The sequence below is a fragment of the Euwallacea fornicatus genome, chromosome 3 (genome assembly GCF_040115645.1).
Source record: "Euwallacea fornicatus isolate EFF26 chromosome 3, ASM4011564v1, whole genome shotgun sequence".
NCBI lineage: Eukaryota > Metazoa > Arthropoda > Insecta > Coleoptera > Curculionidae > Euwallacea > Euwallacea fornicatus.
The window spans coordinates 5699303-5721580 of record NC_089543.1 but is presented as its reverse complement, the minus strand read 5'-3'; the positions used below and the strand labels follow the sequence as shown (position 1 = coordinate 5721580).

At 36.0% G+C, this 22278-nt stretch overlaps 3 protein-coding genes across 7 annotated transcripts in view; 2 read left to right on the top strand and 1 right to left on the bottom strand.

Moving 5' to 3' along the window:
* Nucleotides 1-157: 157 nt before the first annotated feature.
* Nucleotides 158-5020, bottom strand: LOC136350515 (MPN domain-containing protein-like). Of its 5 annotated transcripts, XM_066302290.1 has the most exons (9): nt 4513-5020; nt 4111-4239; nt 3483-3656; nt 3188-3434; nt 3000-3135; nt 2757-2938; nt 2333-2581; nt 1840-2277; nt 158-1782 (listed from the first exon to the last, which is right to left on the bottom strand). In XM_066302290.1, exons 2-9 carry the CDS (start codon nt 4237-4239, stop codon nt 1118-1120), a joined length of 2220 nt encoding a protein of 739 aa, XP_066158387.1. In that variant the 5' UTR covers nt 4513-5020; the 3' UTR covers nt 158-1117. The 5 variants fall into 5 exon arrangements, with proteins under 5 accessions (XP_066158387.1, XP_066158385.1, XP_066158386.1 ...); XM_066302288.1 differs by having other exon boundaries at nt 158-2277; nt 4513-5019; XM_066302289.1 differs by having other exon boundaries at nt 158-2277; nt 2769-2938; nt 4513-5018.
* Nucleotides 5021-5049: 29 nt separating this feature from the next.
* Acadvl (Acyl-CoA dehydrogenase very long chain) lies at nt 5050-8186 on the top strand. The gene is made up of 7 exons (XM_066302293.1): nt 5050-5315; nt 5403-5957; nt 6248-6488; nt 6552-6881; nt 6967-7135; nt 7202-7602; nt 7791-8186. Exons 1-7 carry the CDS (start codon nt 5254-5256, stop codon nt 7926-7928), a joined length of 1896 nt encoding a protein of 631 aa, XP_066158390.1. The 5' UTR covers nt 5050-5253; the 3' UTR covers nt 7929-8186.
* Nucleotides 8187-10401: 2215 nt separating this feature from the next.
* Nucleotides 10402-22278, top strand: part of LOC136350423 (ras-specific guanine nucleotide-releasing factor 2-like) — a 48276-nt gene continuing 36399 nt past the window's right edge. Inside the window, exons 1-3 of the mRNA XM_066302082.1 lie at nt 10402-10497; nt 15168-15260; nt 20690-20895. Coding sequence (XP_066158179.1) covers nt 15209-15260; nt 20690-20895 — 258 coding nt within the window. The 5' untranslated portion in view covers nt 10402-10497; nt 15168-15208. The remainder of the gene's footprint in view (nt 10498-15167; nt 15261-20689; nt 20896-22278) is intronic.

The window sequence follows — 22278 nt, the reverse complement described above, 5'->3', positions numbered from 1 at the left end:
TGTCTGGACGAACAATGTAAGTCATGTGGAAAACTAGATATAGTAATTCCAATTACACCAGTTTATCTTGAAAACACCCAAATAGAGCACAAACGATGCTTTCTATTTTTCGTGTGTAGGTTTGAATATTCACAGGAAGATTTAGGAAAAAACAGTGTTTTCTTCGTATTTATATATAACTATGTTTCCTTTATAAGTTTATGCTTTATACAGAGTTGGACAATGTACAAGAGGCGCTTAATGCATAATACTGACCTCTATACTAGTCACCATCATTATGGTAAATCATTGACCGCAACTAAACAATAAACGGTAAATTTGTTCCAATAATTATCGGAATAATTTTTTAAGATTTTCTTTTTTCCATAATTGTATCAAATCTAAATAAAATAAAACAGCCTTGATACTACAGCTTCTCTTCTACTACTCTGTACATATAAAGAAGTCTATAAAAAGTGAAAATATTGAAACATGTATAAAGTAAAACAGTATAAAAAATAAACGGAAGCGGTTTCGCAATCAATAAGCACGAATATCATTATTAAATCACAAATCTATACTTTACAGGCTATATAATAATACTCTGCTTTTGTTAGATACAAAAGTTACCAGAAACGGAAAATAAGTAAGTATAATTTAAAATACACAACACGCATGATTGTTAAAATGTTCTCAGATAAACAAATATATTTACGTTTAGTTATATGATATATTAAGATTCACTTTACTAAATTCCAGTCAATTTTTTTTTACTTAGAAAAATTAATTCGTCGATCTCATTGGACAAAAATTATATCTTACTCTCACATGTTCGTATAAAATCAGGCCTCAGAATATTCAAATTGTGAGGCTAATTTGACATTTTATATTACTAAAATTAAGAGTCCAACAAAACAAGTGGTAGCGTTCGCATTGGATTAAGCGGGACGATGGCAAAGTTTAATTGGCTTAGGGTTAAGAGATCCGCTTGGCAAACGATGTAAAAACCGTAAAGCGACTTTTGGACATGATATTCTTAGAACGTATTTTCGTTGATTCCCGACTAGAATTTGTTTCTAACCAAATTTTTCGATATAAGACTGGTTTGATGGCTATTTTCTGGAATCCATAAAAATCTTTAATCTCCTGCTAAATTCAACGGCGCATCGTTTTCAACAGTATCACAAGGAACGTTTTCCGGCATGCTCAAATCTGTAGGCGCTTCGCTGCCTGTATCCGAAGCAGCACTAGTGCTAGCAGTACTTAGACTAGTTTTAGGATAACTTAGATCTAATGTACTGCTTGTGAAATCTACCCTAGCAATTTTTGAAGGCTTCTCATCGTCTGTATTTGGTGATGGTTTGCCTAGATTCAGGGAATAATCGCCCGAGCTGGACGCTACGGTCGCACTTGGGTTTCCTTTCGTGACACTTAAATTAGGCATATAAAAGTCAGTCTTGCTCGACTTGGCAATATTAGCCAAATATTCCGCTGAAAAGTCCTTCCCTGATATTTTCGAGCTCAAATCCGGCGTCAAGAAGTTCATTTTGTCTTTGAAGTGCATTAAATCCATGGAAAAGTCGTATTGTTTGGAGACGGGTGATTCTTTAGAAGCCTTAAGCGGAGTAGAGGTATGAGCTTTAGATTCTGACTTGGAAGATTTGCTGGTGGATGTTGAGGGACTGCTTGGCGAAAATGGTTTCAACAGCTCTTGCATTTTAAATAAATTTGTTTGAAGGAACATATTATTTGCCGCTAAAGTGCTGTGAGCCATAGGGTCTGGCAAACCCAGGATACTGCCGGCTGAAGAGTATTTCCCAGCGTTGAACAGTAAGCTAGATATATCTGAAGATAACATACCCAAACCGGAATTCATGCTTACGGGCACGTTTAATGTCGGGAGTAAATGCGTCGACTTTGCGGCAGAGGACGCCGACATTAGTGATTCTCTTTCTTCGACCATGCACTCCAGATTTTCCCTGACAAACTTCCAAATATCTGCTTCACTTTCATCTCTAGGAAACTTAGATGCTAAACTGCCCTTGAGCTTTTCAATGTAAAATGTATTAGAGCCCATGAACTTTTCATTAAAATTAATAAAGTCTTGTTCTTTTTTGTAATATTCCACACATTTTGTCATTTCAGTTTTTACTGGAAGATATAATGCTGAATCTTGAATTACGTTATATGACATGAGCATTGGTCGTCCGTATTCGTTGGGCTTGTTCTCTGGAGGTGGAATCACCCAGTAGGCCATAATTGATGATTCCAAACCAACGTTTTCGTAATTGTATGGGGCTAGAAAAGGATATTTTACTTTCGACAAGTTATTATGAAGCATAAATTAATTTACAAATGATAATTCCAATGCAAGGGGTGTAGCTATTATCGTGTGTGCCCCTCATTTTAATCTGATATTCCAACTGCGCATCTACGTCCCGGAGCGTTGGAGCTGCTGCGGCAAAGGGGTGTGAGTGGTACCAACCAACCAACGTTAATTTTTCTTTTTCTATTATTCTAGCTATTTCTGCCTCTACTTGTGGTGCATTAGCTCTATCTGCTTTAGTATTTCGGCAAGGAAACGCATGAGTAATTTGTAAGTCTGTAACAAAATGGTAATTCTTCCTAATAAATTTTTTTATCTTAAAAACTGACTAAAAGGGAAAATTATGAAATAATAGTTTTTATATGTCACCCCTTCACGCACAATAATTTATGTGACAATAACCATATTCAAGTCATGAATAGGGATATACTTTTTAAAAGAAAACCATCACCTGGAAACTTACTGTGGGAATTAACTTCCCAGTGTCCCGCCAAATATCCTGACACTTCTGATTTTGTCAAATGGCAATGAAAATCCATGAGCAATGCTGCATTAGTATATAATGACACAAGGAAAGGTTGAATTTTGCCCAGATTTGAGAATGGTACACATTCAATCATAGTGTTTGCATCACTGAAAGTGATGATAAAATTAAATCACATTTACAAAAAATAAATTGGATGCTTAAACTTACTGGGTGAGGGTACGATTTGCTATTGTGTTATGTTTTACCACAAATCTTTGAAACATGGCTTGGCTTGTAGAAGTTACAGGAATTGATGTGGATGTTTTGAGCAGCTGCTCTAGATTAAGACTATTTGCTGCCACAACTATATAATGAATGTGAATAACTGTGTGTAAACTAAAACATTAGAAACACACCTTCTTTCTCTAACTGCTTCTCTAATTCCTTTTCTTCTTCTTTTTTTTTCTTGTACCAAACGTTTTTATATGCATCCAGCTTTTTGCCCTTATATTTAACAGAAGCCCATCCACAACCAGACTTTTTATCTGGATTAATAAACCTCTTGCAGGCAATAGCCCAAGCACTAGGAGAAGCAAATATTATGTCTGTTTCTTGGCTGCGTATTTTTCCATCTTCCAGTAAATCTCCAACAAATTTTTGGCCCTAAAGCTTAATTTTGAAAACTGGATACTAAATATGGGCAGAACATACTAAATACTCTATTGTCATAGCCCCTGCTCCTGGCTTTAAAATGCCTGCAGATAAAAGCATTTGCAAAGTCACTGTCCGGTTACTTGGGTCTTTCCCCACTACCTGGCGCACTTCTGCAGGCTTTTCACTGCCATTTTCTGTGGGATGTTCAGAATGAGTTTCACTCTCAGTTTCCTGAAATTGTGTTTAAGTAGATATATAGGAAAATTGAATGAATTTGAAATTCAATATTACTTTTATTCGCTTAAATCATGCAATATTTCTAAGTTTTGCAGAACAGTTAAATATAACAAACTTGCTGATACATAGTATGTAAAACAATAGGGATATGTGCTATTACTAACATTATGCATGCAGTGAGTGGAAATTCAAGTTATCAATATTTAAGAGATAAATTTATATTTTGTTGCCTGGACTGCAGAACCTCACATATGCAATTGACTCAATTTTACTGGAGGTATCTGTATGCAGTGCCTAAGAATAAGATCAAGGGATATGAGAAACAATTTGTATTTACTATTAACACTAAGGGAAGAACTTTCTATCACGCTACAGTACCCACTACATACTGACTACTAATATTAGTAAATGGTGTAGCATATTGAATAAACCATGAAAAATAGAAAACCTCATCAAATTCTTCCTGTTCCACCTCTGTGTCTTCTTCTCGAAAACTATTATTTTCATCATCATCTAAATGAGTAGAAGTAGGGGTGGCATTATGCCCTAATAATGCGGCGGCGAGCTGAGACTGCATCTTAAGAAAAAAAGATCAATGTGAGGATTGAGTTTTCTTTAACAGAATTGATTTAGTACAATAACAATGGTAATAGTGGCAATAGGGCATTAATGACAAAAAGAAAACACAATGCTAACATAATCTGGACCAGAAATATGTTAATAAAAGCCGGAAAATGAGACTTGAACCAGAACCTTCCCAAAGCTGAAAGCCTTTAAAACAACAGTCTAATACAAATTCATTATGGTGATAAAGCCTCTTCAATGTATTTAAAATATTATCAACACATACCTTATATTTATTTAACAATTAATTTTCCACTTTTCATTCATATTTCATTAATTTTCAGTAATATTATAATTACACAAAATCCTTTTTTGTTTAGGTTTTCACATGCCAACTACATTAGCGCGATTTGTTGTACTGACACCCCCAAAGTTTTTTCTATTTTTATGACAGTTCGTCGTTCGAAAAGTTGGAATCTACTCAGAACCGCACACTCTTATCGTTCGCGAAAGTCACGTGTTGGGCTTTCCAATGCACCCTCTAGCACCCCCTTATGTGAGTTGAGCGATTAGCAGGTTGATTGACATATTTGGCAACTCAATAGAATCAAAAGAACACCTCAATCTCATAATTTTAATACAGTCAAACGCATCCTCCCCAATTCAGAGCGAGATTTATATTATTTCATTATTTTACGTATTCGTCACATTTCTCTTTCTTCTGGAGTACAGATGGTCACCCTTCTTAAAAGCAATCAGGATCCAGATACGTAACATACGTTTACCGTGTTCACTCTGGCCAATCTGTAGATGACGTGGAAAGTGAAAACACCACCAATTCAGTTGTTTTCAAGTTGTTGTTTTCCATGCAGTTTGTTTTGTACATGTGGGTCAGGGTGCAAAGTCTATAAATTAGTTCAAAGTATACACTATTTTTAATTTCGAACCATTCGACTGGGTTTCGTACAGATTTTAGTCAAATTCGGGAAGACATCAAGGGTAAAAAGTATTCCAATAATACGGAAAAATGTTCCGTGTAGCAAGAAATTTGGTACAGCAACAAGTTGTAGCTGAAGGCATCGCTGTAAGGTAAGTTTTACTTTAATTAGTATCTACCCAAGGTAGACACGCCTAGTATTTTTCTATTAATTTTCTGAATTATGTCCTTAATAATAGATGTTTGAAAACATCTTCCTCATCCACTGCCCAAGCTGCAGTCGCTGAAAAGCCCAGAGCAAAGCCTAAGCAAGAAGAAAATTACTCTTTTGTTATGAATTTATTCAAAGGACAGATAGAATCCCGACAAGTTTTCCCTTATCCTAGCGTCCTGAATGAAGAACAAAGAGAAACTTTGCAAATGATTGTAGACCCAACGGAAAAGTTTTTCACTGAAATTAACAACCCTGCCAAAAATGAAGAATTAGAGAAAGTAGAAGAAAATACTTTGGCAGGGCTTTGGGACTTGGGAGCTTTTGGTTTGCAAGTGCCCCAAGAGCTAGGAGGCTTAGGCTTAACAAACACCCAATATGCTAGGCTTGTTGAGATTGTGGGGGCTAATGATTTAGGAGTGGGCATTACTCTTGGTGCACATCAATCAATTGGGTTCAAAGGTATTCTTTTGTATGGTACTCCAGAACAGAAGCAAAAGTATCTGCCTAAAGTTACCAGTGGGACTTGGGCAGCTTTTTGCTTGACTGAGCCCTCTTCAGGATCAGATGCAGGCTCTATTAAGTAAGTTCAATTATTGTGTTCAGAACATGTTATAGTACTTAGGTAATTACTTAAATTACCATCATGGGATTGTATTTATCTCAGTACCTATTTAGTTATATTCAATGTTGGTAGTAGTATTGCATGAAATGTTACTGCAAAGTTTTATTCAGAAAAATGATAAATATGAAATATCAGAGGAATGTGATGGATAAAATTGTTTATTTTCTATTGTGGTTATCAGATATATGTTCTATTTACTATTTTTTAAATAATTATCAGTCCTTATTAATTTTTCTTTCATTATCTAGAACTAGAGCTGTGCTATCACCTGATGGCAAACATTATATCTTAAATGGAGCAAAAATTTGGATTAGTAATGGAGGATTAGCTGAAATAATGACAGTGTTTGCTCAAACTCCAGTGAAAGACCCCAAAACTGGAAACACGGTGGATAAGGTGACTGCTTTTATTGTTGAAAGGTCATTTGGGGGCGTCACTAATGGACCCCCAGAGAAAAAAATGGGAATTAAATGTTCTAATACTGCCGAGGTGAATATTCAAGACGCAGCATGATTTAACTTTTTTTTGTCGACCTATCTTTCTATTTCTTAGGTATATTACGATAACGTAAAAATTCCGATTGAAAACGTTCTTGGTGGAGAGGGCAATGGCTTCAAAGTAGCCATGAATATTCTTAATAATGGTCGTTTTGGTATGGCTGCTGCGCTCGCGGGTACGATGAAGGCTTGCATTAAAAAATCGATTGAATTTGCCAATCAAAGAAAACAGTTCGGCCAACTTATCACCAATTTTGGAAGCATACAAGAGAAGATTGCCAGGATGGCAATGCTTCATTACGTTACAGAATCGATGGCTTACATGATTTCAGCGAATATGGATTCCGGATCCGAGCATTACCATTTAGAAGCTGCAATTTCTAAGGTAAATAAAACCTTTTTCAGGTGGACATTCTTCAATATTTTTTTTGCTAAAATATGAACTACCAAGTAATCTAATTCGTTTACAGTGTTTTGCATCTGAAGCTGCTTGGTTTGTTTGTGATGAAGCAATTCAAATAATGGGAGGCATGGGTTTCATGAAAGAGACTGGTTTAGAAAAAATTATGAGAGACTTGAGGATATTTAGAATATTTGAGGGAACCAACGATATTTTGAGATTATTTGTTGCCTTGACAGGTAAGGATGAGAAGATATGTTATGTTTTGAAGGAAACTTCAGTTACTCACCAACGAGTAATTTCAGGTATACAATACGCAGGAGCTCACCTGAAAGAGCTTCAAAACGCGTTCAAAAACCCCACAGCTAACTTAGGTCTAATCTTTGAGGAAGCTTCAAAAAGGGTGGTTAGGAAAGTGGGTTTAGGTTCCCCTCCTTCAATGGAACCCTTTGTGCATAAAGACCTGACACAGGCAGCATCACAAGTGGCCGTAAGCATAGACTCTTTTGGTCAGGCCATAGAATTGGTGCTTATTAAATATGGCAAAAGTATAGTAAACGAACAGTTTATTTTAAACAGAATTGCCAATTCTGTATTTGATATCTATGGAAGTATGGTTTCACTTAGTAGAGCTTCCCGAGCGCTTAAGGAAGGAAGTGAAAGTGCTGCGCATGAGAAACTTATGGCCGAGACTTGGACACTTGAGGTGAGTTATATTTGAGGCATATTTTTTTTCTCACTGTAGTCTCATACACAAAAGTTATAACTCACACTTCTTCGTGATCCAAATCGCGTATTAATGAAATATTTTCAGGGCAATCAACTCTTAAAATTGAAACTTAAAATATTAATATTAGAATCTATTGTTGAGTAATTAATTCTATTTATTTATAGGCCAGCCAAAGAGTTTCCATTAATTTGAAGGCCATTGCTAACGGAAAGAACTTGGACAGTTTCACGAAAATGAGTTCAATTGCCAAGAATATTTGCAGGTCCGAGGGTGTCGTTCATTCGAATCCATTGAAAATATAAGGTGTTCTACCGAAATGTTTGTTGTTTATTTGTAAGACTTTTGTTTTATTATTGTATATATAATTGATATATCGTATTCGCCGTCAATACTGCTATTTTTCTTATAGCATTAATTAAGAATGTTAGATATATTTTATTAGTAAATTATACAAGTAATATTAAGACAAAAAAATTGAGCTAGCGTGTGTATTCAAAATGAATATCATTGTGTTTTATGGAAAGAAAGAAAAATATACGTATTTTTTTTAGAATTTTTAATAGTTGCTGTTTTTTTGTTTCTATAATGTGGTGGAACCAAGGCAACTACTGAAATTGTGTATTTTCAAGGGCTGATTGTTTTTTTTTCGTCAGTTAAGCGGTAACGATTTTGCAAGGGGTGTGGTTAATAGTTACAATGACGCCAAATCTATTTATTAAAGTCAAATAATTAAAATTCACTACATTTTTTGAATATTTCATCTCTCAAATTTTTGTTTTTTAAAGACTGGTGGCAATCTTGCTATTTGGGTGAATGAAAGCTAATAGGATTTAAATTTCAACTAATTTCCTTTGGTATCAATATAGCGATTATTATCCGTTTGAAATTGTAAGGTTTTATCTATTATTTTAAACTGACCTAAATTACTCAATTTTCCCCGTTTGTCATGGATATATCATAACTTTCGAGAATAAATGACATACGAATTTTAGCCACGATGGATAAAACTTGTTTACAACGAAAATTTAAATCATAATAGTTTAATCAGGAAAAAAATTGAGACTTGCAGGACAAGGAATGCCATCAGGAGTAACAACTACCAAAAACCATAAAAAAATTCCAATCTGGATCTGGACGAAGGAGGACATTTGGAGCATTATGGCTCAAGTTTTCGCGCTGTTGAAATGTTTTTATAAATCATAATAAAACCGTAACACGCTTCTCACAGAATTAATTTACGGCAAAATCGTTAACACGAGCTTTTATCCGAGTCTTAAGAAAACAGTATATGTTATTCTTAATTCAGGTTAGTTCAAGTTGAAAAATACTTAATTTTTAAGGTCGATTATGAAGATCAAAACCAACGATTAGAAAAAAGTCTATACAGACGTGCAATAACTATAAATATTAACGATGTGATCATATTCGAGATATGAGGGTGGCGTGTTTAAATATCTACTCCGGTTAAACCTACCCTTCGAACGATGAAACGCCTGTCGTACAGAAGCGCAATTAGGGCAACGAGGGGCGTGTAATGTTAATGTATGTATTAAAAACGAAAGATGGTGTGCTGCTTAAAGAACAATACAGAAACATTAATTTGTTGTAATTTGCAAGACGTGTTAGTGGAATGCGCCATTTTGGAAGTACCGTGCGTTAACAAAAAATTTCCAGTTACGTCGGCTTTAGAATTATTTTTTACCGAACTCGTATGTCTTTGATATTTTCTATGCAATCAAACGAAAAAAAAACAATAAACCTAAGTTCACTTAAATACGACTCCGTTTATCTTTATTATTTATTGGATTTTATTAAAATTAGTCTTTTTCAAAGTTCCGTGGACTTACATGTTGTTTTGTTAGAATGTTCTATGTGCTAAAAATTATTATATTTAGACAAAAGCCATTATGGTTGAGTCTCATTTTCGGAATGGATAGTTCATAAACGGAGGATGAATTCTCTCCCTTTCTCTTTATTACTACTACTACTGCCACTACTATTACTACTACTATTAATAATTTTAGACGTGATAAAATAGGAGGTCAAAAAGGCACGCATCATTATTTTTTGGAAGCCGTTAGAATCTACACGATGACACAATATTTGGCTGCAGGCCCCATTTTAGCCCCTCAAACTTTTTTATGGTGCGATACTGGCAACTACGTTCTCGAATTTGGAGTTCGAATATTAACAAAAATTTGGGAATGAAGGAATGGGGACCTCCGAGGACGTTGTGTAGAAAATTTCATCCGGTATTCGGAAGGTTAAACTTTGAAGTCTGGTATTTCTGTAAACCGTCGATCTTCGGAATGAGGCGAGTTGGGTGAAATCTATCTCAGGCATCTGCAGTTTAGTTTTTTACTAACCGTTTAGAGGCAGTCTGCGTGCTTGATGAAATTTTGGTTGAAACTCTCGGATATCGGTGTACCGAGATAACTTTAATCCGTCCATCATAACTTTAAGCTTCCTGGCATATTAAATAAATCTATATTTAACCGCAAACCTAATTCAAAATCATCTAAACTTTCTCTTTTTGTGACGTTGTCTGTAAAGTTGGAAGTTGGAAGGTTCGAACTTTAAAACAAATTTCCAACTTTCAAAAGTAACGTTAGAGGATGCTAACCTGTTGCATGTAAAGGAATTACACGGAGAATGATATTGATCATGCTTAATATACAGCTAGAAGGAGCAACAAGTACGACTGCGCATTGAAAATATCTCCTTACTGGTTGATTCTGCCATATAGGATCTGTTTTTTAGTCTACAGCATGTTTTCTGACTGTGAGAAACACTGGAACTGGTTTCGTGGTGTATCATCGTCATTACCAGAAGACTTGCCATCGGAGAACTAACTTGAAAAGTGTTTTTAAAGTAAGTTTGAATTTTTTATGCCACTTTTCCAAGTTTCAAGTAAAGCTCGTTCGGTTTTAAATTTAGCGCCAATTTTGCGCCAAACCTTCGCCGGGGGAAGAACATAAACGCGGAGTTTAAACTTAATTTTAACTTTTCTTTTCTAACATAAATGTTGCAAAAACGCACAAAATTACCATTTGAAGCATTTCCCTTTAGTGAGGGAAACAATTATTTTTCACGCAATTACCTAATAAAGGTGCGTCACTTGCTTAACCGTGCGGCTTACCTCGACAATTAGTGAGTTTAAAGCACCACTTTTCCATCTTTGCACTGACGTCATCCTGTCCTGCATAATAAGTTTTCTATTAAATTTGTAAGGAGTAAATTGTGCTTAATAAAGCATTTTTACGCTTATAGTTAATCCAGAAATAACCCATGTAAACGTAATAGCGTAAACAAGGCAAATTTGTATGGCGATTAATCCCGAGGTGTTCCTGCCGTGAACATAATACATTCATTGCATATTATGCATTATGCATACTTGGATTCGGCAGGACATGCGAGTCTTCCAAAACTGGACAAATATGAATCCTTAGATGGATGATGACGGATGAAGACAGATATTGTGAGGCATATTTATCGGTCTTTAGGGAAATTGGACCTGCTGGGTTCGTTCGTTAGATTTAAACGAAAAAAATTGAAAAATAAATTAATGGACCTGAATAGCATGAGGTTATAAAAACATTAATTAAATCCCCCTAATTAAACCGAGGATTAGGCAATGATTCAGAATTATTTGGAGTGCTCATCCTCCTTCAAGTATTCCTCCCTCGGTGGCACACTGATGAACGTCAGGTCATTTACATCATTAATTACGGCTTCTGGAATTTGTCCAAAGTTAAGGTAGCGGTAAATTAGACGGAAAACCGAAATTTAGTTATCTCTTTTTTGCTCAAAAACTTAATGCTTAAAGTAAACTTTCAATTTTAACTTGAAACCTTCAAAAACTTCACCCGAGTTCGGTAAAGCTGGGAGTAACCCTTCTTGCTTCGTTAAGAGGGTATTGCTTAATGAATGTATGGAAACACGGTATAAAATTAATCAGGAAGCTTAGGGCTTAAGCCTTGTAGCTTTTAAAAGTTCAGAGCCAGTTTTAACGGGAATTGGTCTATAAAAGTAAGATTTATGTCCAAATTCGCTGTGGAGGCTCGATGCACTGCATGATTTCTGGCGCGGCTTGATATGGGACATATACAAATGAGCGCATGCTTGAACTAAGCGGATACCAATAAGAAGAGAGAGATTTATGGTCAGTGATGAGTTTGTTTAGATGCAAATGAGGTATGCAGGATAGTTGATTGGTGATTGATTTTGTAACATCTAATTCGGGAGCTCGGAAGGCTGGTCCTTAGGGAACTTTTTCGCTCCCAGATCGAAAAGTAATAGATTCGAGGGAGACCTTGGGTATGAAACGAAATTTAAACGACATCTAATTTTGTTTTATTCAATTTTTTATCATGACAACTCTCACCACAGTATTTGATGCGAAAAACTGGAAAATGAATATTTGATGAGACACTGGTTGAAATGTATCGCTCTTTTGTCGTCTATTTGAACGATCCAAATTAATATCCATCCTGTGGCTCCAGAGGGTGTTTTTATGCGTAGGTACACTCGAATTTAATGGATTTTCTCGGCATTTTCAAATACAAATAAGCGTTTTTTTTCTGCTTTCTGTGAAAAAACCCACAGTTTTTTAAGTGTAGCCATCATCATGTTTACCATATATCGTTTGAATAATGTCGTCAAACGAACATTTTCATACGGAAACTGGTTTTAACTGACACCTGTTAGAATGGAAAAAAGTGAAGTTCTGAAGATTGGTTCCTGGGGCGTGGTCTCTTAGGTAATGAAAAATAAAGTTCCTCAAAATGTTAAGGATACATTTAAAGACTTTAACGCTGAATGGCGTCTTCATCGGGACGTTTGACATCAGAAGCATGAATCGGGAATAATAGACACAGAGAAGTAAAAATAAAACGACGAAAGTAAAACTATCTAAAAACGAATTATGCAGATTGTAGATCAGCAAAATGAATTAAAACCAAGAGAAAACTTTCATAATATTGGACTACCGAGAATAAATTTTATTTTTTGCATATTTTAAACAAGTTCAATTTTTTTTTCCTGTTTTTTGTCCGGTTTTTGTACGAAACCGGTTGGGAATCGAAAAAAATGTTTTTTCCACATTAAATAGGGTTCCCTAAGGTAAAACAAATGTCGCTCTGTACAATTAAATTTAGAAAGCGAGGACCGGCGTCGTGACGCTGACGGAATATTTTTCCAGAAATATACCTTTTTTTTCCCAGATTTAAATAAATTCCGAACAATTTCTGTAGGAAAAAACCCCGTGGATGAGCACAGTCGTTTAAAAATATTTTGTTCGCTATAACTGAGTTTTATTCCCATTCGCACGATTTTGAGCAAAAAAGTTCGTATAAACAAAAGTCCGCAAATGCTCCGCTCCCTAGCTACAAGGAAGTTTAAGTTCAAAGAATTTTCCTATTTTTTTCTTTATTTATTTCTACAATTAACTGCGGGCACATCTTAACGTTCAGCTAACAAACAGTGACAACAACATGTCCTACACTTTCCCGTTTCGAGGGAGGAAAGTCAATAGGAACAGGACACGCGAAAGAAATTTTTCGGTTGGATATATATAATGGACGGTTTGATCGCGGAAATTTCGGCTACAGGAACGTACTTGGGTTAAGTCATAAAGGTGAAGCTCGTAGGACCTCGATGATGCAGTAAAAAATCAAAGAGAGAGAGAGAGAGAAACAGTCTTTAAGTACAATATTAATTATATTGGTTTTTGTAACAGAACGTGGCTTGCTCCAATTTCTCTGGAATAATTCCATATAAAATATAGAGTACTTTTAAACGCAAGGAGATAGCAGTTTTTAAAATAATAAGCCTTCAAAGCTCAAGATTTCATTTTATAACGGAGGTTACTAACAAAAAATAAAAGTGCATTTTAGTTTAACCTTTCGGAAAAAATGAGACTCTAAGAAAGTTAATCCATTTCATTTTGAAGATATTTAGAGCGAAAAGGAAAATTCTTTGCATTGCTTACGTAGGACTAAAGAAACAGCTTTATTGTAAATACACATAGAAGTTTCAATTCTCCTAAAAGCAAAGTAAATGTTGGTTTTATCTGATGCCGCTTTAATGTCTTTTATCTGTAGGAGAACGTAAATTTAATGTTATGGTTCACTGAGTGCTTCACTTTGTCACAATGGCAAGAAAAGGTACTTAACAGCGTTCTTGAAAGGTCAATTAAAATAAATCAAAAACAGACGAGGCAGAAGAAACACTGAAGGGATGCAATTTAGCCTAAATACCGACGTTCCAAAAATTACTTTGAAATATGATGAAATCACTGATAGCTTGAAAATCGCAAAAAAAAAGAACTAAATGGCCTTTTTCTACGAATAAAAGGGCGTATATCGTGGTATTGCAGCGTACAATCATTCCGAAAGCTTAGATGGACGGTCGGTGCTGAATCTGGCTTTTAAACTTTCTGGAAAGTCTCCGTTTTACAAGGGGCGAAGCATTTACAACAAAGTGGAAGAGGAGTATGAATCGGATCCTTTTCTGTGAAAAACTGACTTTCTTTGTTTCATGAAAGAACATTTCATATACCTGCCAGGCCGAAACGCTACCGCGTTCTTGAACCTTTATGATATTGGGTTGTGTCCTTTGTGTAATAATAAGAAAGAAAAATGCTATAAACTTTCGAAATATGTTTAGGCGTTGCGACGTTGATTGGCGCCTCAATCAAAATGTTGCATCATTAGCGGTGCAAATCGGCAATAAGGTACGCGGAAACTTAAAGCAATCGACCTGTTTTGAGGTTTTCTACACGCACGATCTGAGTCCATTCAGTTGCCATTCACGCATCAAAAACCATGGAATAATGACTAATAATTAAACAAAATATTTATATTATACGGAAACGATGTTTTTATACGAAATAAACGAACCAGTGCATTACGTCTGTTAGGAGGCAGGAGAAATATCTGATTTTGATAGTTTTTGTTTCGGTCAATAATTTCCATTGAATCGAAAAAAAAGCGGTGAAAAGGTTTAGAGTAATTATATTAAAATTATTTAAATTTTATACAAACTTATTTATTAATATATAATTCCCTTAAAACGGAACCAATGAGTGTAAAAATATTCATCCACTTAAGAACAACTGACCTTCACTTTGAAATTAAAATCTACACTATCCAGGATACTTATGCTCCTTTGACCTTTTGTGGCTCAAATTCCGGCTTATTGCGATTGGACATCTAAAATGATCTTCTCCAGATAAGCCATGACTTAGGCTCATCCTGTTAGCGCTTCAAAAGAGCTTCTTAGGCTTGCATCTAAGCCTTATTGCCAGGAAAATAATTTTTAATCGCCAGGTCTTTTGGAACAAAGGAAATTATTGAAAAACTCGCTTTATACGGAAACGGGTTGATCAATAAAATTTTAAAGATTCAGTATGTCGACTCCATATTAGAGAGGAAATAAAATTAGTGTTTATATTACGCTCCCTTGAGCTTTAGGCTTTTTGCTTATGTATTTTACATATGTTCCATTTTGATCTTGCTTTTAAGGTAATTGCTTATTTTTAGGGCCAAGGATAACCCCCGAGGGGCAAATAATTCTAGAAAACATGTCTTTAAGTGGAGCCTCCACCGCCCCCTCAACAAGTATATCTACGTCTGGTAAGCAACTTTCTAGAATGTAATGAGCACATTGTTAAAATCAGGATTCAAAGCTCGAAGTTTTCCCAAATTTCTTGTTCTGCTTAATTGAATCCCGGGAGTAGGCCGGGAATATTCGAATCACGTTAATCTTGATGCTTAATCCGGAATTTCATTCGGCTTCCTGAAGGCCTCGTTTGGGATGTCTTAACCATGTGCCAATAAGCCTTTGACCGGGATCTTATAAATCCTCGCCTCAAAGGAATTTATTGTGAATATCTGGATCCATTAATTTCAGCCAAAGCATGGAGAGCTCCTGTAGCAATCAGTATTGTATTTAAGCCCACTTAGGCACTTCAGAAACTCCAATTTGACCTTAGGTGGTCCTAAAGTAACTTATGGTCAATGGTTTAAACAAAATTATTTTTTGGACTAAGAAATTCGTACTACCCACCAGCGTGTCTACATCAGTCTTCTTGAACCTTCGAGACCTAACTCAGTACGAAACACTACTTGATTAGAAAATTACGCGACTTTATTTAATAACTCGTTCGATCTCTTTGGGACAGAAAAGGAATACTTAATTACTTTTAACAGGAATACAAGCTTTCGACCCTAAAGGAATATTGAAAAAGATCATTTCTTCCATCCCTCTTGTTCCGCATTAAAAACGTGAAAAAAAAGTTGCTGTTCGAAGAATTAAAACATGTTTAATTTCGTAATTAAGCTCTTGCAGACCGAAAGCCGTGGCAAGGTCGGTTTAAAAGTCAAACGAGGCCTTACTAGAATAATTAATCACAAATTCGAAACAATAGATCTCATTGATCATATAAATGGGTTTGGTAATCAAATCCAAGAGTAATATTGCCGAATTTTTCTATTAATAGACACGTGTAAATCATACCGCGATCTGTTATGATAACTAACACACGGCAATTAGGCTACTAAATTACGCAAGCATTATGAGCTTTTTTACTAAACTTAATCGTATTAGCTTCCCAGACCTGAAATTCTTGAAAAGGATCGTAATTTTAAAGTCTTGTGACACAAGAATTAGGTAAGAGATAACAAAGGAATTTAATCCAACTCAGTTCTCCTGTGTTTTCGTATCTAAGGAGCTTTATCAACTCATAATGGTATTTTTTGAATCGGGATATCTCAAGGAGCACTGGGCCACAAACCTGAGGCCGATTCTATTTTTGATTTAAAAAGGAAAGTTCCCATCTTAGTAAAGCTGCTCTAACTCTATAATCGTATCCATTTAGGTAGAGAAAATGCGATAGCCTCGAATGAGAAGGGCAATCATGCTGTCGTAGGTAAACGTTGAAGAAAAAGAATCAGCAAGGTAATAAAGGATCTTCGACAAGGAAAACCCGACATTCAAGAGATGCGGATACAAATCACAACAGATTTCTAAGAATTCAGCAACATTATCTGGAGTTGTTTCTCTGAAGTACTACCACGTCTCCCCGTTTTTAAATTAGGACACTGAATGGCCTCATCAGGGAAAATGATATGGAAAGACGGTGGATTTGAATAATCTAAGGGATGTTTGCTGCATGCGTGGCTTACATAAAGAAAAAAGCTTCGAAATAAAAGTAAGCTTATGATTTATGTGGGATATGCTGAGAAAAGTTTTATGGGGTGCTGGATTCATGCATCAAATAAATTGTCATTTGGGATCTAGAGACTAGAGCACGATACTGCAGCTCAAAAGATATCCAGTTTCACGTGATAAGAGTTTTATGTTGATATCCATAGCAACAGGGAGTGATCAGTTACCTTTTTTCGGGTTTTTTTGCCTCCTGGTTTACTTCCACAGCTTCAAATTACTGAATAATTAATAACAAAATCTTTAATATTTCGCTTCCGCGTTTTCGAGTCACCATGTCGGAGCTTTTATTTCAAGACTTACTGTAAATTTAAGGCCTACTAGGTACTACGGCGACCGTTATGCCTATGGACATTTCATTACGCGTCTTTCTCCGGTGAAACGTTTAAAATAATTTATAAATTTTATGTTGTGTGCGCGTAAAGAGATTTAAAATTTCTGTATTTTTGTAAGCCGCGATCAAAGGAAATCTTGGGAGGTTCACCGAGAGAAACGACCATTTTGCAATAGTTTCCTTATTTAGGTAATATTTTTCTTACTATGTAAATTCTATTATTGCGATTTAGGTCTTTTGAGGTGCCTGAGCACCTCTTAGGGATAAAACCTCTCACCTCCCTGTGAGGGGTGCAGGCCGAACTTTTGAAAAATTTTCGAAATACTCAATTAACACTTAAGTGTGTCGCAATCGCACGTGTTACGATTGCTACGCGCGTCCGGGAATCAGTTTCTCCCACTACGCGCGATTGTCTCAATGACTTGGACTGATTTTCAATATTTTAGTCGTCGTTGTCCCAGTGATTCGACCTGACCCAAATTCTTATTGAATGATTTTTCCATTAACCTGACCCGGCTCGACTTTTAATTAAAACTTTTTTGTAAATTACCTGAATTATATTATTATTATATGTAATTTTTGAAGCTTTAATTTGGTCATCAACCAGATCCGATTTCGACTAACTTAACTTAACTTACCGTGACAAGATGATTTTTGTTATTGTTTTCTGTTTAATAGGTCAATTCAGGTCGAATAATGGAATGCAGAAATTAGTCAGACAATTTGAAGTTCAAATAATACTCATTCACGTGCATCCAAAAAGTTCAAGGTAGAAACGCTCTAAAGTTTAAATTTCAGTTAAACTTTGTGTAAAGTTTAAAATTGTCAGCTTAACGTTTATTATACTACTCCCACTAAAAACAACAGGGGACCTAAAGCATAATCTTACCAAACACGAAGTTTTAATATACTTTTGGAAAGAAACTGCTTATTTAATATTTAAGACCAAATCAAAAAAGTTTACTTTATAAAATTCGTTGGAGCGGGTTTGTATCTGGCTCCTCTATTCAAGGAGGCCAGACAGGGGGTATTGATTACGAATATAATTCTGGTTAAGGCTCAATGTGCCCTTCTCCGTTTTATGGCATGTCCCGTGGCCGGTTGGAGTGGCCTTTATCCGTATTTAGTCCTTGTTGCAATTCCAAAGCCATTTTCTTCCAAGTTTATTATTTGCCGTACTCGGCACTGCTTCTCTCCTTTCTTCCTCGCTACCAATTTTCTCTCTAATTTTTTTATTCCATTTTACTCCTCCGAATTGTAAAGCAATTTGAAATAAGAAGTCTTCAAATGTATTTTACCGTGTCGCATCTCTCGTTCTAATAACGATCTCGTATGCCACATGCACAATGAGGCTTATAAGGAAACAGTCGCTTTCCTGAACTGCGTTTTCAGCTTCACTTTTTCAGGTCTAAAATATGTTTTGACGGTTTTTTGGTAATAAAAATCATGAACGAAATTTTCCCCGGAGTTTTTTTTTTAATTTAAGGCGAGTTATTTGAAATTTAACGTAATGAATGGCAATTTTCCCGAAGGGAAATTCGGTCTCAAATATAGGACAAATCGAAGGCGCCTCGAAAGTTTTGACTCCCAATTTAAACGTAGTGAGTTGAAAAAGTTTATTGAATTTCATATAGCCGACAGTTTTCCGAGGGTTGATGCGATGTGCGACAAAAGACCTAAGTTTAATCCGGTCCAGGATAATTAGCGTTAGGTCAACTAGTTAACTGAGAATCGGTAAATGAAAGTTAAGTTTTTGCATTATTTTCCATGTCTGTAGGCTCCAATATTGTACTTGGAAAAGGTAAATACTGCTCGGCAGGATAAATACAGCTAAAACAAACATTTGCTAAATGGTCAGCAAACATGCATTTTAATTCTTTTCATACAAATCTCAGTATTTGTTTAAAATTTTCATATTGTAACAGATACTCATTTTTCTATCTTTACTCGTAGATATGACTAAAACCCGAGAGAAATACCCGCATAGATCTTTGTTTCACAACTTTAGTCAATCCCGGAAGTTGGAATTAGAGATTTGTCAGGTTTGCACAGATATCGTGAACAATGGCTACCTATGGGTCGGGGAAGTCCATTCAGATGTTGTGTACCATGCATTGTGATTTTACTCGAGTTTCAAAGGCCTCTTGGAGTGGACTTAAGCGCGAATCTGCATTAACACCTAGTATATTATGCTGTTATGATTAAACATCCAGTTTCGTGTGTTTTATGTCGTGAGCTATTGTCCATCTGAAGAGCGCCCTTCGGCGCGATCGAAACGCTGATAAAGTACTGATTTGTTTCAATTAAAAGGTTCGACAAAACGGTCCAGTGATCTTATCTGTCCGCGATTACCGAAATAAACGCGAAAAATTACATATTCGCTTCCTAAATCGAAGTTTTGTTTTTTATTACGGAAAATATTTTCAGTATTTGATTGAGTTTTTGTTATGGAATCGGTTGAATTATGAAAACGAACAACACGGTATGGAGCTCGTTAGATCGGGCATTTTCCAAATAACACGCAGAGAACAAAGACCGTTTTAAATGTGCTAATTAAATCGAAACTTTCTTTGTCGAAAGTCATGCATTGGAAAGGAAAGTGAGAGAAAGAGAGAGAAAAATAGAGAGAAAAAGAGAGAAAAATAGAGAGAAAGAGAGAGAGAGAGAGAAAGAGAGAGAAGTTGCAAAACTCCTCGATTTTTTCAGACATGAGGTTATAAGGGAACTGTACCTCTACTCTCACAAAGCCCGTTAAAATAGAAAAAGTGATCGTTTGTGTGATTGATTTAGCAAAAGGGTATATTCAAGGTTCGCCCCGTGTCGCGTGGCCACTGCGATATTTCGGAAAACATTTAACGAAATCGATTTTCCAAATATCTCCGAAACCACGCGGCACGTGGCAACGCCGCACAACGACGTTAGTGGCTGTAACTGCCACGGTAACAGTGATAGTCAAAGCACCTACAAAGGACACCCGGTACATAGCAAATTGAACCTGTGAAACATAAACAGGCAGGCGTATTTAATTAGCGACCCATTCAATGTCTCTCCCCCAATATATTTAAATGATAACATACTAAATGATCAGTTAAGTACTTCGATGTACAAACAAATCGAAATTACTAAATTAGGAATTGTCGAGTAATTCCATCGCTGTTAATTCAGTTTAGTTGGCAAATGACTTTGGTCGATAATAGAGCTACTAACTCGGGGAGATGTATACAAGCCCAAAATACGTCTAATCTGGACTGTAAACCGGGCATTAACAATTCGGTTTGATATTTCGTCAATCGGGAGTCTTTCTTTAAAATATTCCTGTGATTAATTTAAAATGTACATCAATTTTCGTTAATAAAAGCGTTAATGAGTTTATGAATTCCATCGCAATTCCTAATTGCCGGGCCCCTCGAGGGGTCGGTGGGGGCAATTTTCCAAACTTAAATCAACACCCATTCCTGTGCTTAAAATTCGAACACATGAGAGGACGCTTAATTTCTTTTTTAGAATCCAAGGATTCCAAAGAGCCAAAAAAGTCTTCCACCTCCGGGTCCCTGCTGAGCCCTAAAATGCAAAAGTCCATTAAAGTTAATGAAACCCAGCTGCTTTTCTTGTCAGATCGGGCGAATGGCGATGCGAAAATGCAGGGTTCATTGTGGAAAAAGTCAACAACATCGGAAAAATGGCAACTTCGTTATTTCGTCCTTTATCAGGTAAGTTCTTTCAGTTTATTTAACGAATTTCTGTGGAGGTTAAAGGAGTCCTCGAAGCACCTTCGCCTCGAAAGTGCCCTAAGGGTGTAGGCATATTAAATTAATGGAATAAACATTTTTATCTTCACTCGAATCTGAACATACAAAAGATGATACCTGAAATGGTACATAGGTAGCGGGTCGTGCCAAAGGATGGAAAACGGTTTTAAGCTTTGATAAAACGTCACTAGCTGCTCTGAGCCGAAACATCTCTTCCTCCTATTCTGTTTTCTGCTCTGTCTTCACTTATTATAAACGCAAACGCTTGAATAACATAGTCTCGACAAATTGAAAATATCGAAATACTAAGAAAAACAACGCAGAAAAATATTTTGAGCTTTTTGTCTGAAATTGCTCATTGCGGCAAATAATGAGATGCGCCGTGTGACGTCAGAACGTGGCAGGGCGTCAGTTGCCAGCTCCGTTACTTTTGCGATTTTTTTTTTTTTTGGACCAACCAAATCTGTTTTCAACGTTTTAACTTTTAGTACATGATTGGGTGACTTCTGAGGTGCCGTTTCGTGGAATGGTTAAAAACGTTCTTCACAGAGGAATATTGTCGGTCGGAGGAACGCCTTCTGGCTGAATTTCTTTTTGATCTAGCTGCGTAGCAGCAGAATCTAGTGCTGGCAACAATCTAATCTAGCATATCTCAAAAATTCAGAATCTCTCGCACCTCCTACTGTACGATTTTCGAATTTCCTGACACTCAGGACGAAGTTTTTTACGAGGATAATGTGCTTCTTGACAATTTCATACCCTTCTAACTCTAAAATCTTCTTTAAACTTTTCAAAAATGTCTCTTTTCATTTTTTCTTGTTGAAAACTATCCCGATATTACTATATTAAAAACCTTTTTGAGGTCATCATCCCCTTTATTAAAAATGTTTCGTTTTCGATGTTCCGATATGAATTTTCTGTCGAACTCATCGAGGGGACGTTTGTTCTAAAATTAATTTTTTTTTTATAAAGCCCCCCAAGTATGCCCTGTGAAAAGGACCCCTAAGGGGTTTTGTCATTTTGCTAGATGCAAGACGCGAGAAACCGGTTGGCAGTTATGCGTTCGACATGGTGTGATGTTGTGAATGGAATCTTAAATAGATCTTCCCCTTGAATGTTAATTGTCTTTCCAAGATCATTTTCCAATTTGCCATAAGTTCTCTCCATTTATGTTTAATACCTGCATTTAACGTTCTCGTTTACCGATTTTTTAAATGTTTTTAATCCCATGCCACCGGACAGTGTTTCATATCTAGTTCAATTATTGGATTTTTTCGTTTTTTCTCCATGGATACGGATCACTCAAGTTCACAAGCGCCTGCAGTGGTCTGTCAATCTTCTTTC